The 19,602-nt window shown below is 47.1% G+C and overlaps 1 protein-coding gene across 1 annotated transcript in view; it reads left to right on the top strand.

Annotated features, from left to right (window-relative positions):
• The first annotated feature begins 949 nt into the window (after positions 1 to 949).
• Positions 950 to 19,602, top strand: part of LOC147122466 (netrin-G1-like) — a 76,267-nt gene continuing 57,614 nt past the window's right edge. The window contains exon 1 of the mRNA XM_085983624.1: positions 950 to 2,307. Within this exon, the coding sequence (XP_085839750.1) occupies positions 2,065 to 2,307 (243 nt within the window). The 5' untranslated portion in view covers positions 950 to 2,064. The remainder of the gene's footprint in view (positions 2,308 to 19,602) is intronic.

Below are 19,602 nucleotides of genomic sequence, written 5' to 3'. Positions count from 1 at the left end.
AAGGAGAAGAGATTTTGATTCTGCTGTTCCTCCCCTCCTCTCCTGAAGGAACTGACTCAATCACAGTCCAGAGTCTCGAGCACAGAATCCAGGCTGACACTCCCGGTGCAGTCCTGAGGGAATGCTGCACTGTCGGAGGGTCAGTACTGAGCGAGTGCTGCACTGTCGGAGGGACAGTACTGAGGGAGTGCTGCACTGTCGGAGAGGCAGTACTGAGGGAGCGCTGCACTGTCGGAGGGGCAGTACTGAGGGAGTGCTGCACTGTCAGAGGGGCTGTCCTTTGGATGAGACTTTGAGCTGAAACCCCATCTATCCTCTCAGGTGGATGTAAAAGATCCCATGGCAATATTACAGAATCACAGAAACCCCACAGTGCAGATAGAGGCCATTTCGCCCCATCGAGCCTGCACCGACACATATCCCACCCTATCCCTGTAACCCCACGTATTTAATCCCCCTAACACTAAGGGTCAATTTATCATAGCCAATCAACCTAACTCGCACATCTTTGGACTGTGGGAGGAAACCGGAACACCCCCACACAAACACGGGGAGAATGTGTAAACTCCACACAGACAGTCGCCCGAGGCTGGATTCGAACCCGAGTCCCTGGCGCTGTGAGGCAACAGTGCTAACCACTATGCCACCACGCATATTCAAAGAAGAGCAGGGGAGTTCTCCCCGGAGTCCTGGCCAATATTTATCCCTCAACCAACATCATTAAATAAAGGATAATTGGCCACTCATGTCATTTGGTATCTTAACGAGAGTCATTGAGCCGCCTCCTATTGGCTGCTGTGATTCACAACTGGTGATTATTTCTGTAACACTGCAGCTAATGGGAGGCGGAGTCTGAGGGTGGGGTCAGAGGCCGAAGGTCGATGATCGAAGGTCAGGAGCAGCACCTATTCCAAAATTCATTGATTTTATTTCTCTCCTAACAGGGAACTGATGCCAGAAAGAAGAGATGATCGATGGGAAACAGACTCTGGTCAGGAGACAGTCATCACATTGGGTCCCAGTACTGACTGATCAGCCAATCAGAACATCTGTCTGACAGCAAACAGCTGGGGGAAAACAGCTGGAATCCCAACACCCGGCACATCTGCACCAACACTGGGAAAACAGCTGGAATCCCAACACCTAGAACATCTGCACCAACACTGAGAAAACAGCTGGAATCCCAACACCCGGCACATCTGCACCAACACTGGGAAAACAGCTGGAATCCCAACACCTGGAACATCTGCACCAACACTGGGAAAACAGCTGGAATCCCAACACCCGGCACATCTGCACCAACACTGGGATAAACAGCTGGAATCCCAACACCCGGCACATCTGCACCAAAACTGGAAAAACAGCTGGAACCCAAACACTTGGAACATCTGCACACATTGCTCCATGTTACTGGAAGAACATCTGGAATCCTACCACCAGGAACAGGGATAAATAGCTGGAATCCTAACACCTGGCACATCTGCAGGCACCGAGATCACCACTCTCTGTCCGGGGTCCAGTTAGAGCAGAGACCCCCTGAATCACCCCCAGACAGACCGAGATCACCGCTCTCTGTGCAGGGTCTAGTCGGAGCAGAGACCCCCTTAATCACCCCCAGACGGACCGAGATCACCGCTCTCTGTCCGGGGTCCAGTTAGAGCAGAGACCCCCTGAATCACCCCCAGACAGACCGAGATCACCGCTCTCTGTGCAGGGTCTAGTCGGAGCAGAGACCCCCTTAATCACCCCCAGACGGACCGAGATCACCGCTCTCTGTGTGGGGTCCAGTCGGAGCAGAGACCCCCTGAATCACGCCCAGACGGACCGAGATCACTGCTCCCTGTGTGAGGTCCAGTCGGAGCAGGGACCCCCTGAATCACCCCCAGACGGTCCGAGATCACCGCTCTCTGTGCGGGGTCCAGTCGGAGCAGAGACCCCCTGAATCTCCCCCAGACGGACCGAGATCACCGCTCTCTGTGCAGGGTCCAGTCGGAGCAGAGACCCCCTGAATCACCCCCAGACGGACCGAGATCACCGCTCTCTGTGCGGGGTCCAGTCGGAGCAATGCGTCTGTCCGGTTTGTTGCCCCTTCAGGCCCTTTGGACGGCCCTGTCTCTCGCCGCTCAGCACTTCCCGTCCTGGGGTCACTACGACCTGTGTAAGGCTCAGGTTCACTGGGACCAGGGGCTGAGTTGGGATTACATGGCCTGCCAGCCCGAGGCCGCCCTGCTCACTAGGTTCCTGAAGGTCAGGTTGGATCCCTCCGACAGTACGTGTGGAGAGACCCCCGAGATGTACTGCACGCTGGTGAGTAGAAGCCTTTCTGAGCCAGCCTCTGTTGTGTGTCGCGCTGTGAATGGACGCTCACTGAACGGCCGTTATCAAAGGGAATTCCATCCAAACTCCTACATTTGCTTCATTAACAGAGGCATCAAGTCCAAAAGCAAGCGAGTTATGGTGAACCTTTATAAATCACTGGGGAGGCCCCAGCTGGAGTATTGTGGCCAATTCTGGGCACCACACTTTAGGAAGGATGTCAAGGCCTTGGAGAGGGTGCAGAGGAGATTTACTAGAATGGTGCCAGGGATGAGGGACTGCAGTTACGTGGAGAGATTGGAGAAGCTGGGATTGTTCTCCTTAGAGCAGAGAAGGTTTGGAGGAGATTTAGTAGAGATGTTTAAAATCATGAAGTGTTTTGATCGAGTAAATAAGGAGAAACTGTTTCTAGTGGCAGGAGGGTCGGTAACCAGAGGACACAGAGTGAAGATAATTAGCAAAAGAGTCAGAGGGGAGATGAGGAGAATGTTTTTACAGCGAGTTGTTGTGATCTAGAACACTCTGCCTGAAAGGGCGGTGGAAACAGATTCAATAGTAACTTTCGAAAGGGACTTGGAGAAACGCTAGAAAAGGAAAGATTTGCAGGGCTGTGGGGAAAGGGCAGGGAGTGGGACTAATTGGAGTGCTCTTTCAAAGAGCCGGCACAGGCACGATGGGCCGAATGGCCATCTTCTGTCCTGTCTGATCCTATGATTCTATTCAGTGTGGTTTTTGAATAAATCCTTCAAACAGACTTTAAATATCGAGGCCCTAAACGGAGCAGCGTTTGGAGTCCGGCGATTCTCCCTTGTGGATTATTATCTTGGTAAAGTTTTTTTATTCATTCTCGGTGTGTGGGAATTGTCAGCAAGACCTGCATTTACTGCCCATCCCTAGTTGCCCCTTGAGAAAGTGGTGCTGGGCGTTCCTCTTGAACCGAAGGAGACATTACGACAGGTAACCAAAATCTTGGTCATAGAGGTCGGTTTTAAGGAAGGACTGTAAGGAGGAGGGAGAGGTAGAGAGGCGGAGTGGTTTAGGGAGAGAATTCCAGAGCTTAGGGCCCAGGCAGCTGAAGGCACGGCCGCCAATGGTGGGGCGAAGGAATTGGGGGATGGACAGAGGTCAGAGTTGGAGGAGCGCAGAGATCTCGGAGGGTTACAGGGCTGAAGGAGGTTACAGAGATAGAGAGGGGCAATTTTACTGGACTGGGAGCCAATGAAGTTCAGTGAGCACAGGAGTGATTGGTGGATGGGACTTGGTGTGAGTTAGGATATGGGCAGCAGAGTTTTGGATGAGCTACCGGAGGGTGCAAGGTGGGTGGCTGGCCGGGAGAGCGTTGGAATAATCGAGTATAGAGGTGAGAAAGGTGAGGGTTTCAGCAGCAGTTGAGCTGAGCCGGCTGGAGACGGGCGATGTTGCGGAGGTGGAAGTAGGCGGTCTTGTTGATGGTGAGGACATGGAGACGGAATAACAATCTGATAAGTTGCATTTAGTGAGACTGTGAGGATATGTAACCCTGCTGGACTGAACAGCAAAGGTCAGGACACGTAAAACACAAAACTCGCTGCTTCACAGCATCTCGGCATAAGGGGTGGCAGCGTTTGTAAAATTAGACACAGTAATAGATGTGAGGAGGAAGGTTGAATGTTTATAAACACCCCCTGGAGCGCCTGACGCTGTGTCTGAATCCTGTCCAATATCTCCAGTGGGGAATATGTCCAATTGTGTGTCTGAACCCTGTCCAATATCTCCAGTGAGGAATATGTCCAATTGTGTCTCTGAACTCTGTCCAATATGTCCGGTGGGGAATATGTTCAATTGTGTCTGAACCCTGTCCAATATCTCCAGTGGGGAATATGTCCAATTGTGTCTCTGAACCCTGTCCAATATCTCCAGTGGGGAATATGTCCAATTGTGTCTCTGAACCCTGTCCAATATCTCCAGTGGGGAATATGTCCAATTGTGTCTCTGAACCCTGTCCAATATCTCCAGTGAGGAATATGTCCAATTGTGTCTCTGAATCCTGTCCAATATCTCCAGTGGGAATATGTCCAATTGTGTCTCTGAACCCTGTCCAATATCTCCAGTGGGGAATATGTCCAATTATCTGTGAACACTGTCCAATATCTCCAGTGGGGAATATGTCCAATTGTGTCTCTGAACCCTGTCCAATATCTCCAGTGGGGAATATGTCCAATTGTGTCTGAACCCTGTCCAATATCTCCAGTGGGGAATATGTCCAATTGTGTCTCTGAACCATGTCCAATATCTCCAGTGGGGAATATGTCCAATTGTCTCTGAACCCTGTCCAATATCTCCAGTGGGGAATATGTCCAATTGTGTCCCTGAACCATGTCCAATATCTCCAGTGGGGAATATGTCCAATTGTGTCTCTGAACCCTGTCCAATATCTCCAGTGGGGAATATGTCCAATTGTGTCTCTGAACCCTGTCCAATATCTCCAGTGGGGAATATGTCCAATTGTGTCTGAACCCTGTTCAATATCTCCAGTGGGGAATATTTCCAATTGTGTCTCTGAACCCTGTCCAATATCTCCAGTGGGGAATATGTCCAATTGTGTCTCTGAACCCTGTCCAATATCTCCAGTGGGGAATATGTCCAATTGTGTCTCTGAACCCTGTCCAATATCTCCAGTGGGGAATATGTCCAATTGTGTCTGAACCCTGTTCAATATCTCCAGTGGGGAATATTTCCAATTGTGTCTCTGAACCCTGTTCAATATCTCCAGTGGGGAATATTTCCAATTGTGTCTCTGAACCCTGTCCAATATCTCCAGTGGGGAATATGTCCAATTGTGTCTGAACCCTGTCCAATATCTCCAGTGGGGAATATGTCCAATTGTGTCTGAACCCTGTCCAATATCTCCAGTGGGGAATATGTCCAATTGTCTCTGAACCCTGTCCAATATCTCCAGTGGGGAATGTGTCCAATTGTCTCTGAACCCTGTCCAATATCTCCAGTGGGGAATATGTCCAATTGTGTCTGAACCCTGTCCAACATCTCCAGTGGGGAATATGTCCAATTGTGTCTCTGAACCCTGTCCAATATCTCCAGTGAGGAATATGTCCAATTGTGTCTGAACACTGTCCAATATCTCCAGTGGTGAATATGTTCAATTGTGTCTCTGAACCCTGTCCAATATCTCCAGTGGGGAATATGTCCAATTGTGTCTCTGAACTCTGTCCAATATGTCCAGTGGGGAATATGTTCAATTGTGTCTGAACCCTGTCCAATATCTCCAGTGGGGAATATGTCCAATTGTGTCTGAACCCTGTCCAATATCTCCAGTGAGGAATATGTCCAATTGTGTCTCTGAACTCTGTCCAATATGTCCAGTGGGGAATATGTTCAATTGTGTCTGAACCCTGTCCAATATCTCCAGTGGGGAATATGTCCAATTGTGTCTCTGAACCCTGTCCAATATCTCCAGTGGGGAATATGTCCAATTGTGTCTCTGAACCCTGTCCAATATCTCCAGTGGGGAATATGTCCAATTGTATCTGTGAACACTGTCCAATATCTCCAGTGGGGAATATGTCCAATTGTGTCTCTGAACCCTGTCTAATATCTCCAGTGGGGAATATGTCCAATTGTGTCTGAACCCTGTCCAATATCTCCAGTGGGGAATATGTCCAATTGTGTCTCTGAACCCTGCCCAATATCTCCAGTGGGGAATATGTCCAATTGTGTCCCTGAACCATGTCCAATATCTCCAGTGGGGAATATGTCCAATTGTGTCTCTGAACCCTGTCCAATATCTCCAGTGGGGAATATGTCCAATTGTGTCTCTGAACCCTGTCCAATATCTCCAGTGGGGAATATGTCCAATTGTGTCTGAACCCTGTTCAATATCTCCAGTGGGGAATATTTCCAATTGTGTCTCTGAACCCTGTCCAATATCTCCAGTGGGGAATATGTCCAATTGTGTCTGAACCCTGTCCAATATCTCCAGTGGGGAATATGTCCAATTGTGTCTGAACCCTGTCCAATATCTCCAGTGGGGAATATGTCCAATTGTCTCTGAACCCTGTCCAATATCTCCAGTGGGGAATGTGTCCAATTGTCTCTGAACCCTGTCCAATATCTCCAGTGGGGAATATGTCCAATTGTGTCTGAACCCTGTCCAGTATCTCCAGTGGGGAATATGTCCAATTGTGTCTCTGAACCCTGTCCAATATCTCCAGTGGGGAATATGTCCAATTGTGTTTCTGAACCCTGTCCAATATCTCCAGTGGGGAATATGTCCAATTGTTTCTGAACCCTGTCCAATATCTCCAGTGGGGAATATGTCCAATTGTGTCTGAACCCTGTCCAATATCTCTAGTGGGGAATATGTCCAATTGTGTCTCTGAACCCTGTCCAATATCTCCAGTGGTGAATATGTCCAATTGTGTCTCTGAACCCTGTCCAATATCTCCAGTGGGGAATATGTCCAATTGTGTCTCTGAACTCTGTCCAATATGTCCAGTGGGGAATATGTTCAATTGTGTCTGAACCCTGTCCAATATCTCCAGTGGGGAATATGTCCAATTGTGTCTGAACCCTGTCCAATATCTCCAGTGAGGAATATGTCCAATTGTGTCTCTGAACTCTGTCCAATATGTCCAGTGGGGAATATGTTCAATTGTGTCTGAACCCTGTCCAATATCTCCAGTGGGGAATATGTCCAATTGTGTCTGAACCCTGTCCAATATCTCCAGTGAGGAATATGTCCAATTGTGTCTCTGAACCCTGTCCAATATCTCCAGTGGGGAATATGTCCAATTGTGTCTCTGAACCCTGTCCAATATCTCCAGTGGGGAATATGTCCAATTGTGTCTCTGAATCCTGTCCAATATCTCCAGTGGGAATATGTCCAATTGTGTCTCTGAACCCTGTCCAATATCTCCAGTGGGGAATATGTCCAATTGTATCTGTGAACACTGTCCAATATCTCCAGTGGGGAATATGTCTAATTGTGTCTCTGAACCCTGTCCAATATCTCCAGTGGGGAATATGTCCAATTGTGTCTGAACCCTGTCCAATATCTCCAGTGGGGAATATGTCCAATTGTCTCTGAACCCTGTTCAATATCTCCAGTGGGGAATATTTCCAATTGTGTCTCTGAACCCTGTCCAATATCTCCAGTGGGGAATATGTCCAATTGTGTCTGAACCCTGTCCAATATCTCCAGTGGGGAATATGTCCAATTGTGTCTGAACCCTGTCCAATATCTCCAGTGGGGAATATGTCCAGTTGTCTCTGAACCCTGTCCAATATCTCCAGTGGGGAATGTGTCCAATTGTCTTTGAACCCTGTCCAATATCTCCAGTGGGGAATATGTCCAATTGTGTCTGAACCCTGTCCAATATCTCCAGTGGGGAATATGTCCAATTGTGTCTCTGAACCCTGTCCAATATCTCCAGTGGGGAATATGTCCAATTGTGTTTCTGAACCCTGTCCAATATCTCCAGTGGGGAATATGTCCAATTGTGTCTGAACCCTGTCCAATATCTCCAGTGGGGAATATGTCCAATTGTGTCTGAACCCTGTCCAATATCTCTCGTGGGGAATATGTCCAATTGTGTCTCTGAACCCTGTCCAATATCTCCAGTGAGGAATATGTCCAATTGTGTCTGAACACTGTCCAATATCTCCAGTGGTGAATATGTCCAATTGTGTCTCTGAACCCTGTCCAGTATCTCCAGTGGGGAATATGTCCAATTGTGTCTGAACTCTGTCCAATATCTCCAGTGTGAAATATGTCCAATTGTGTCTCTGAACCCTGTCCAATATCTCCAGTGGGGAATATGTCCAATTGTGTCTCTGAACCCTGTCCAATATCTCCAGTGGGGAATATGTCCAATTGTCTCTGAACCCTGTCCAATATCTCCAGTGGGGAATATGTCCAATTGTGTCTGAACCCTGTCCAATATCTCCAGTGGGGAATATGTCCAATTGTGTCTGAACCCTGCCCAATATCTCCAGTGGGGAATATGTCCAATTGTGTCTCTGAACTCTGTCCAATATCTCCAGTGGGAATATGTCCAATTGTGTCTCTGAACCCTGTCCAATATCTCCAGTGGGGAATATGTTCAATTGTGTCTAAACCCTGTCCAATATTTCTGGTGGGGAAAATGTCCAATTGTGTCTCTGAACCCTGTCCAATATCTCCAGTGGCGAATATGTCCAATTGTGTCTGAACCCTGTCCAATATCTCTTGTGCGGAATATTTCCAATTGTGTCTCTGAACCCTGTCCAATATCTCCAGTCGGGAATATGTCCAATTGTGTCTGAACCCTGTCCAATATCTCCAGTGGGGAATATGTCCAATTGTCTCTGAACCCTGTCCAAAATCTCCAGTGGGGAATATGTCCAATTGTGTCTGAACCCTGTCCAATATCTCCAGTGGGGAATATGTCCAATTGTGTCTCTGAACCCTGTCCAATATCCCCAGTGTGGAATATGTCCAATTGTGTCTGAACCCTGTCCAATATCTCCAGTGGGGAATATGTCCAATTGTGTCTTTGAACCCTGTCCAATATCTCCAGTGGGGAATATGTTCAATTGTGTCTCTGAACCCTGTCCAATATCTCCAGTGGGGAATATGTCCAATTGTGTCTGAACCCTGTCCAATATCTCCAGTGGGCAATATGTCCAATTGTGTCTCTGAACTCTGTCCAATATCTCCAGTGGGGACTATGTCCAATTGTGTCTGAACCCTGTCCAATATCTCCAGTGGGGAATATGTCCAATTGTGCCTCTGAACCCTGTCCAATATCTCCAGTGGGGAATATGTCCAATTGTGTCTCTGAACCCTGTCCAAAATCTCCAGTGGGGAATATGTCTAATTGTGTCTCTGAACACTGTCCAGTATCTCCAGTGGGGAATATGTCCAATTGTGTCTCTGAACCCTGTCCAATGTCTCCAGTGGGGAATATGTCCAATTGTGTCTCTGAACCCTGTCCAATATCTCCAGTGGGGAATATGGCCAATTGTGTCTGAACCCTGTCCAATATCTCCAGTGGGGAATATGTCCAATTGTGTCTCTGAACCCTGTCCAATATCTCCAGTGGGGTATATGTCCAATTGTGTCTGAACCCTGCCCAATATCTCCAGTGGGGAATATGTCCAATTGTGTCTCTGAACTCTATCCAATATCTCCAGTGGGAATATGTCCAATTGTGTCTCTGAACCCTGTCCAATATCTCCAGTGGGGAATATGTTCAATTGTGTCTAAACCCTGTCCAATATTTCTGGTGGGGAAAATGTCCAATTGTGTCTGAACCCTGTCCAATATCTCTAGTGGGGAATATGTCCAATTGTGTCTCTGAACCCTGTCCAATATCTCCAGTGGTGAATATGTCCAATTGTGTCTCTGAACCCTGTCCAATATCTCCAGTGGGGAATATGTCCAATTGTGTTTCTGAACCCTGTCCAATATCTCCAGTGGGGAATATGTCCAATTGTGTCTGAACCCTGTCCAATATCTCCAGTGGGGAATATGTCCAATTGTGTCTGAACCCTGTCCAATATCTCTAGTGGGGAATATGTCCAATTGTGTCTCTGAACCCTGTCCAATATCTCCAGTGGTGAATATGTCCAATTGTGTCTCTGAACCCTGTCCAATATCTCCAGTGGGGAATATGTCCAATTGTGTCTCTGAACTCTGTCCAATATGTCCAGTGGGGAATATGTTCAATTGTGTCTGAACCCTGTCCAATATCTCCAGTGGGGAATATGTCCAATTGTGTCTGAACCCTGTCCAATATCTCCAGTGAGGAATATGTCCAATTGTGTCTCTGAACTCTGTCCAATATGTCCAGTGGGGAATATGTTCAATTGTGTCTGAACCCTGTCCAATATCTCCAGTGGGGAATATGTCCAATTGTGTCTCTGAACCCTGTCCAATATCTCCAGTGGGGAATATGTCCAATTGTGTCTCTGAACCCTGTCCAATATCTCCAGTGGGGAATGTGTCCAATTGTCTCTGAACCCTGTCCAATATCTCCAGTGGGGAATATGTCCAATTGTGTCTGAACCCTGTCCAGTATCTCCAGTGGGGAATATGTCCAATTGTGTCTCTGAACCCTGTCCAATATCTCCAGTGGGGAATATGTCCAATTGTGTTTCTGAACCCTGTCCAATATCTCCAGTGGGGAATATGTCCAATTGTGTCTGAACCCTGTCCAATATCTCCAGTGGGGAATATGTCCAATTGTGTCTGAACCCTGTCCAATATCTCTAGTGGGGAATATGTCCAATTGTGTCTCTGAACCCTGTCCAATATCTCCAGTGGTGAATATGTCCAATTGTGTCTCTGAACCCTGTCCAATATCTCCAGTGGGGAATATGTCCAATTGTGTCTCTGAACTCTGTCCAATATGTCCAGTGGGGAATATGTTCAATTGTGTCTGAACCCTGTCCAATATCTCCAGTGAGGAATATGTCCAATTGTGTCTCTGAACCCTGTCCAATATCTCCAGTGGGGAATATGTCCAATTGTGTCTCTGAACCCTGTCCAATATCTCCAGTGGGGAATATGTCCAATTGTGTCTCTGAATCCTGTCCAATATCTCCAGTGGGAATATGTCCAATTGTGTCTCTGAACCCTGTCCAATATCTCCAGTGGGGAATATGTCCAATTGTATCTGTGAACACTGTCCAATATCTCCAGTGGGGAATATGTCTAATTGTGTCTCTGAACCCTGTCCAATATCTCCAGTGGGGAATATGTCCAATTGTGTCTGAACCCTGTCCAATATCTCCAGTGGGGAATATGTCCAATTGTCTCTGAACCCTGTTCAATATCTCCAGTGGGGAATATTTCCAATTGTGTCTCTGAACCCTGTCCAATATCTCCAGTGGGGAATATGTCCAATTGTGTCTGAACCCTGTCCAATATCTCCAGTGGGGAATATGTCCAATTGTGTCTGAACCCTGTCCAATATCTCCAGTGGGGAATATGTCCAGTTGTCTCTGAACCCTGTCCAATATCTCCAGTGGGGAATGTGTCCAATTGTCTTTGAACCCTGTCCAATATCTCCAGTGGGGAATATGTCCAATTGTGTCTGAACCCTGTCCAATATCTCCAGTGGGGAATATGTCCAATTGTGTCTCTGAACCCTGTCCAATATCTCCAGTGGGGAATATGTCCAATTGTGTTTCTGAACCCTGTCCAATATCTCCAGTGGGGAATATGTCCAATTGTGTCTGAACCCTGTCCAATATCTCCAGTGGGCAATATGTCCAATTGTGTCTCTGAACTCTGTCCAATATCTCCAGTGGGGACTATGTCCAATTGTGTCTGAACCCTGTCCAATATCTCCAGTGGGGAATATGTCCAATTGTGCCTCTGAACCCTGTCCAATATCTCCAGTGGGGAATATGTCCAATTGTGTCTCTGAACCCTGTCCAAAATCTCCAGTGGGGAATATGTCTAATTGTGTCTCTGAACACTGTCCAGTATCTCCAGTGGGGAATATGTCCAATTGTGTCTCTGAACCCTGTCCAATGTCTCCAGTGGGGAATATGTCCAATTGTGTCTCTGAACCCTGTCCAATATCTCCAGTGGGGAATATGGCCAATTGTGTCTGAACCCTGTCCAATATCTCCAGTGGGGAATATGTCCAATTGTGTCTCTGAACCCTGTCCAATATCTCCAGTGGGGTATATGTCCAATTGTGTCTGAACCCTGCCCAATATCTCCAGTGGGGAATATGTCCAATTGTGTCTCTGAACTCTATCCAATATCTCCAGTGGGAATATGTCCAATTGTGTCTCTGAACCCTGTCCAATATCTCCAGTGGGGAATATGTTCAATTGTGTCTAAACCCTGTCCAATATTTCTGGTGGGGAAAATGTCCAATTGTGTCTGAACCCTGTCCAATATCTCTAGTGGGGAATATGTCCAATTGTGTCTCTGAACCCTGTCCAATATCTCCAGTGGTGAATATGTCCAATTGTGTCTCTGAACCCTGTCCAATATCTCCAGTGGGGAATATGTCCAATTGTGTTTCTGAACCCTGTCCAATATCTCCAGTGGGAAATATGTCCAATTGTGTCTGAACCCTGTCCAATATCTCCAGTGGGGAATATGTCCAATTGTGTCTGAACCCTGTCCAATATCTCTAGTGGGGAATATGTCCAATTGTGTCTCTGAACCCTGTCCAATATCTCCAGTGGTGAATATGTCCAATTGTGTCTCTGAACCCTGTCCAATATCTCCAGTGGGGAATATGTCCAATTGTGTCTCTGAACTCTGTCCAATATGTCCAGTGGGGAATATGTTCAATTGTGTCTGAACCCTGTCCAATATCTCCAGTGGGGAATATGTCCAATTGTGTCTGAACCCTGTCCAATATCTCCAGTGAGGAATATGTCCAATTGTGTCTCTGAACTCTGTCCAATATGTCCAGTGGGGAATATGTTCAATTGTGTCTGAACCCTGTCCAATATCTCCAGTGGGGAATATGTCCAATTGTGTCTCTGAACCCTGTCCAATATCTCCAGTGGGGAATATGTCCAATTGTGTCTCTGAACCCTGTCCAATATCTCCAGTGGGGAATGTGTCCAATTGTCTCTGAACCCTGTCCAATATCTCCAGTGGGGAATATGTCCAATTGTGTCTGAACCCTGTCCAGTATCTCCAGTGGGGAATATGTCCAATTGTGTCTCTGAACCCTGTCCAATATCTCCAGTGGGGAATATGTCCAATTGTGTTTCTGAACCCTGTCCAATATCTCCAGTGGGGAATATGTCCAATTGTGTCTGAACCCTGTCCAATATCTCCAGTGGGGAATATGTCCAATTGTGTCTGAACCCTGTCCAATATCTCTAGTGGGGAATATGTCCAATTGTGTCTCTGAACCCTGTCCAATATCTCCAGTGGTGAATATGTCCAATTGTGTCTCTGAACCCTGTCCAATATCTCCAGTGGGGAATATGTCCAATTGTGTCTCTGAACTCTGTCCAATATGTCCAGTGGGGAATATGTTCAATTGTGTCTGAACCCTGTCCAATATCTCCAGTGAGGAATATGTCCAATTGTGTCTCTGAACCCTGTCCAATATCTCCAGTGGGGAATATGTCCAATTGTGTCTCTGAACCCTGTCCAATATCTCCAGTGGGGAATATGTCCAATTGTGTCTCTGAATCCTGTCCAATATCTCCAGTGGGAATATGTCCAATTGTGTCTCTGAACCCTGTCCAATATCTCCAGTGGGGAATATGTCCAATTGTATCTGTGAACACTGTCCAATATCTCCAGTGGGGAATATGTCTAATTGTGTCTCTGAACCCTGTCCAATATCTCCAGTGGGGAATATGTCCAATTGTGTCTGAACCCTGTCCAATATCTCCAGTGGGGAATATGTCCAATTGTCTCTGAACCCTGTTCAATATCTCCAGTGGGGAATATTTCCAATTGTGTCTCTGAACCCTGTCCAATATCTCCAGTGGGGAATATGTCCAATTGTGTCTGAACCCTGTCCAATATCTCCAGTGGGGAATATGTCCAATTGTGTCTGAACCCTGTCCAATATCTCCAGTGGGGAATATGTCCAGTTGTCTCTGAACCCTGTCCAATATCTCCAGTGGGGAATGTGTCCAATTGTCTTTGAACCCTGTCCAATATCTCCAGTGGGGAATATGTCCAATTGTGTCTGAACCCTGTCCAATATCTCCAGTGGGGAATATGTCCAATTGTGTCTCTGAACCCTGTCCAATATCTCCAGTGGGGAATATGTCCAATTGTGTTTCTGAACCCTGTCCAATATCTCCAGTGGGGAATATGTCCAATTGTGTCTGAACCCTGTCCAATATCTCCAGTGGGGAATATGTCCAATTGTGTCTGAACCCTGTCCAATATCTCTCGTGGGGAATATGTCCAATTGTGTCTCTGAACCCTGTCCAATATCTCCAGTGAGGAATATGTCCAATTGTGTCTGAACACTGTCCAATATCTCCAGTGGTGAATATGTCCAATTGTGTCTCTGAACCCTGTCCAGTATCTCCAGTGGGGAATATGTCCAATTGTGTCTGAACTCTGTCCAATATCTCCAGTGTGAAATATGTCCAATTGTGTCTCTGAACCCTGTCCAATATCTCCAGTGGGGAATATGTCCAATTGTGTCTCTGAACCCTGTCCAATATCTCCAGTGGGGAATATGTCCAATTGTCTCTGAACCCTGTCCAATATCTCCAGTGGGGAATATGTCCAATTGTGTCTGAACCCTGTCCAATATCTCCAGTGGGGAATATGTCCAATTGTGTCTGAACCCTGCCCAATATCTCCAGTGGGGAATATGTCCAATTGTGTCTCTGAACTCTGTCCAATATCTCCAGTGGGAATTTGTCCAATTGTGTCTCTGAACCCTGTCCAATATCTCCAGTGGGGAATATGTTCAATTGTGTCTAAACCCTGTCCAATATTTCTGGTGGGGAAAATGTCCAATTGTGTCTCTGAACCCTGTCCAATATCTCCAGTGGCGAATATGTCCAATTGTGTCTGAACCCTGTCCAATATCTCTTGTGCGGAATATTTCCAATTGTGTCTCTGAACCCTGTCCAATATCTCCAGTCGGGAATATGTCCAATTGTGTCTGAACCCTGTCCAATATCTCCAGTGGGGAATATGTCCAATTGTCTCTGAACCCTGTCCAAAATCTCCAGTGGGGAATATGTCCAATTGTGTCTGAACCCTGTCCAATATCTCCAGTGGGGAATATGTCCAATTGTGTCTCTGAACCCTGTCCAATATCCCCAGTGTGGAATATGTCCAATTGTGTCTGAACCCTGTCCAATATCTCCAGTGGGGAATATGTCCAATTGTGTCTTTGAACCCTGTCCAATATCTCCAGTGGGGAATATGTTCAATTGTGTCTCTGAACCCTGTCCAATATCTCCAGTGGGGAATATGTCCAATTGTGTCTGAACCCTGTCCAATATCTCCAGTGGGCAATATGTCCAATTGTGTCTCTGAACTCTGTCCAATATCTCCAGTGGGGACTATGTCCAATTGTGTCTGAACCCTGTCCAATATCTCCAGTGGGGAATATGTCCAATTGTGCCTCTGAACCCTGTCCAATATCTCCAGTGGGGAATATGTCCAATTGTGTCTCTGAACCCTGTCCAAAATCTCCAGTGGGGAATATGTCTAATTGTGTCTCTGAACACTGTCCAGTATCTCCAGTGGGGAATATGTCCAATTGTGTCTCTGAACCCTGTCCAATGTCTGCAGTGGGGAATATGTCCAATTGTGTCTCTGAACCCTGTCCAATATCTCCAGTGGGGAATATGGCCAATTGTGTCTGAACCCTGTCCAATATCTCCAGTGGGGAATATGTCCAATTGTGTCTCTGAACCCTGTCCAATATCTCCAGTGGGGTATATGTCCAATTGTGTCTGAACCCTGCCCAATATCTCCAGTGGGGAATATGTCCAATTGTGTCTCTGAACTCTATCCAATATCTCCAGTGGGAATATGTCCAATTGTGTCTCTGAACCCTGTCCAATATCTCCAGTGGGGAATATGTTCAATTGTGTCTAAACCCTGTCCAATATTTCTGGTGGGGAAAATGTCCAATTGTGTCTCTGAACCCTGTCCAATATCTCCAGTGGCGAATATGTCCAATTGTGTCTGAACCCTGTCCAATATCTCTTGTGCGGAATATTTCCAATTGTGTCTCTGAACCCTGTCCAATATCTCCAGTCGGGAATATGTCCAATTGTGTCTGAACCCTGTCCAATATCTCCAGTGGGGAATATGTCCAATTGTCTCTGAACCCTGTCCAATATCTCCAGTGGGGAATATGTCCCATTGTGTCTCTGAACCCTGTCCAGTATGTCCAGTGGGGAATATGTCCAATTGTGTTTCTGGCCACTGATGTTTATAATGTTCAATCTCTTTGGGGCTGCTGGGAGACTTTTCATTACCCGAGGATCCGATTTCGCCCAAAATACACCAGACTGGATCCCAATTAGTGTTGCTGCAATCTCACCATGCCTGACAATCTGATCTGAGCGGGTTTCAGTCCGATATCAACTGTCCTGCAATGAAGTCATTGAGATGTAAATTCAGGACTGTTTCTAAATATTAATTATCCTATTATAATGGGGAACAAAGAAATGGCAGACCAATTAAATGCATATTTTGGTTCTGTCTTCACAAAGGAGGACACAAATAACCTCCCAGAGATGTTGGAGAGCATAGGGTCTGATGAGAGGGAGGAACTGAAAGAAATCAGTATTTGTAGGGAAATGGTGTTGGGGAAATTGATGGGATTGAAGGCCGGTAAATCCCCAGGGCCTGATAATCTCCATCCTAGGGTACTTAAGGAAGTGGCCCTAGAAATAATAGATGCATTGCTGATCATCTTCCAACATTCAATGGAATCTGGAACAGTACCCATGGATTGGAGGGTAGCTAATGTTACCCCACTATTCAAAAAAGGTGGTAGAGAGAAAACGGGGAATTACAGACCGGTAAGCCTGACATCGGTAGTGGGGAAAATGCTAGAGTCCATTATTATAAAGGATGTAATAGCTGAGCACTTGGAAAACAGTGACAGGATCGGACAAAGTCAACATGGATTTACAAAAGGTAAATCGTGCTTGACTAATCTACTGGAATTTTTTGAGGATGTAACTGGGAAAATAGATAAGGGAGAAATAGTAGATATGGTGTATTTGGACTTTGAAAAGGCTTTCGATAAGGTCCCGCATAAGAGATTAGCGTGTAAAGTTAAGGCACATGGGATCGGGGGCAAGGTGTTGACTTGGATAGAGAACTGGTTGGCGGACAGAAAGCAAAGAGTTGGAATAAACGGGTCTTTTTCCGAGTGGCAGGCAGTGACTAGTGGGGTACTGCAGGGATCGGTCCTTGGACCCCAGCTATTCACAATATACATTAATGATCTAGATAAGGGAACTAGATGTAATATCTCCAAGTTTGCAGACGACACAAAGCTGGGTGGGCGTGTGTGCTGCGAGGAGGATACTGAGCAAATCCAGGATGATTTGGACAGGTTGGGTGATTGGGCAGAAGCGTGGCAGATGCAATATAACGTGGATAAATGCGAGGTTATCCACGTTGGTGTCAAAAACAGAAAGGCAGACTATTATCTGAATGGCAATAGATTGGGAGAAGGGGAAGTGCAACGAGACCTGGGTGTCCTTGTGCACCAGTCGCTGAAGGTAAGCATGCAGGTGCAGCAGGCGGTGAAGAAGGCAAATGGTATGTTGGCCTTCATAGCAAGAGGGTTTGAGTACAGGAGCAAGGATGTCCTGCTGCAGTTGTACAGGGCCTTGGTGAGACCACACCTTGAGTACTGTGTGCAGTTTTGGTCACCTTATCTGAGGAAGGATGTTCTTGCCATGGAAGGAGTTCAGCGAAGATTCACAAGGCTGATCCCTGGGATGGCAGGAATGACGTATGAGGAGAGATTGTGTCGATTGGGCTTATGCTCGCTGGAGTTTAGAAGAATGAGAGGGGATCTCATTGAAACTTATAAAATTCTAACAGGACTAGACAGACTAGATGCTGGAAGGGTGTTTCCGATGGTTGGGGAGTCCAGAACCAGGGCTCACAGTCTAAGGATAAGGGGTAAGCCATTTAGGACAGAGATGAGGAACAATTTCTTCACCCAGAGAGTGGGGAACCTGTGGAATTCTCTACCACAGAAGGCGGTTGAGGCCAATTCATTAAATATATTCAAGAAGGAGTTAGATATATTTCTTAGAGCTAAAGGGATCAAGGGATATGGGGAGAAAGCAGGGACAGGGTACTGAATTTGGATGATCAGCCATGATCTCATTGAATGGCGGAGCAGGCTCGAGGGGCCGAATGGCCGACTCCTGCTCCTATCTTCTATGTTTCTATGTTTCTAAGTATCCTCTCGTTGAGTTAGTCATCTCCTCAGGATAACTGGTTCCTACATCATTGTTAGAGGCAAAACTCCTGATTTAATCATCAGCCATATGTTTCACCAATAATTAAAAATGTGTAATTTATTGCAGAACATGCAGTTTATCAGAGGGAATTATTCTCCAGCTCAATTAGTAATCTGTTATATAAATACTAGGAGTGTTTGAGGTGAATCTTGCAGCAGTTCCACATTGCACTGTGGGAGCTGTGTGTGAAACACTGCCCGGACCCAGTGAGACCAGACTCGGTGTCACTGTGTCAGCTTCACCTCCTCAGGACCTCCCAAAGCGCTTCAAAGCCAATGAAGTACTTATTGAAGTAAATCATTTTTCTGTCAACAACATGGCAGCTGCTGCACTTTATCGGCCTTTATCCCGTAGTTTGCATGTTTTAATATGGAACAGTTTTTTCAGGTGTCGGCTGTGGCTCAGTGGGCAGCACTCTCCCCTCTGAGTCAGAATGTTGTGGATTTAAGTCCTATTCCAGAGACTTCAGCACAAAACCTAGGTTGGCACATTAGTGCAGTACTGAGGCAGCGCTGCACTGTCGGAGGGGCAGTCCTGAGGGAGCGCTGCACTGTCGGAGAGGCAGTACTGAGGGAGCACTGCACTGTCGGAGAGGCAGTACTGAGGGAGTACTGCACTGTCGGAGGGGCAGTACTGAGGGAGTGCTGCACTGTCGGAGGGGCAGTACTGAGGGAGTGCTGCACTGTCGGAGGGGCAGTACTGAGGGAGTGCTGCACTGTCGGAGGAGCAGTACTGAGGGAGCACTGCAACGTCAGAGGGGCAGTACTGAGGGAGTGCTGCACTGTCGGAAGGACCAGTTCTGAGGGAGTGCTGCACTGTCGGTGGGACAGTACTGAGGGAGTTCTGCACTGTTGGAGGGGCAGTACTGAGGAGTGCTGCACTGTCAGAGGGGCAGTACTGAGGGAGCGCCGCACTGTCAGAGGGGCAGTACTGAGGGAGCGCTGCACTGTCGGAGGGGCAGTACTGAGGGAGTGCTGCACTGTTGGAGGGGCAGTACTGAGTGAGTGCCGCACTTTCGGAGGGGCAGTCCTGAGGGAGCGCTGCACTGTCGGAGGGGCAGTACTGAGGGAGCGCTGCACTGTCAGAGGGGCAGTACTGAGGGAGCGCTGCACTGTCGGAGGGGCAGTACTGAGGGAGCGCTGCACTGTCGGAGGGGCAGTACTGAGGGAGTGCTGCACTGTCGGAGGGGCAGTACTGAGGGAGTGCTGCACTGTCGGAGGGGCAGTACTGAGGGAGCGCCGCCGGAGGTGCTGTCTCTTGGATGAGACATTAAAGCCAGGCCCCATCTGCTCTCTACGGTGGATAAGAAAGACCTCATGGAACTATTTCAAA

This window comes from Somniosus microcephalus, chromosome 3 (genome assembly GCF_052327205.1).
Source record: "Somniosus microcephalus isolate GS21.2 chromosome 3, FLI_Smic_1.0, whole genome shotgun sequence".
Lineage (NCBI taxonomy): Eukaryota > Metazoa > Chordata > Chondrichthyes > Squaliformes > Somniosidae > Somniosus > Somniosus microcephalus.
The sequence above is the reverse complement of the archived record's forward strand: the minus strand, read 5'-3'. Positions and strand labels throughout refer to the sequence as shown.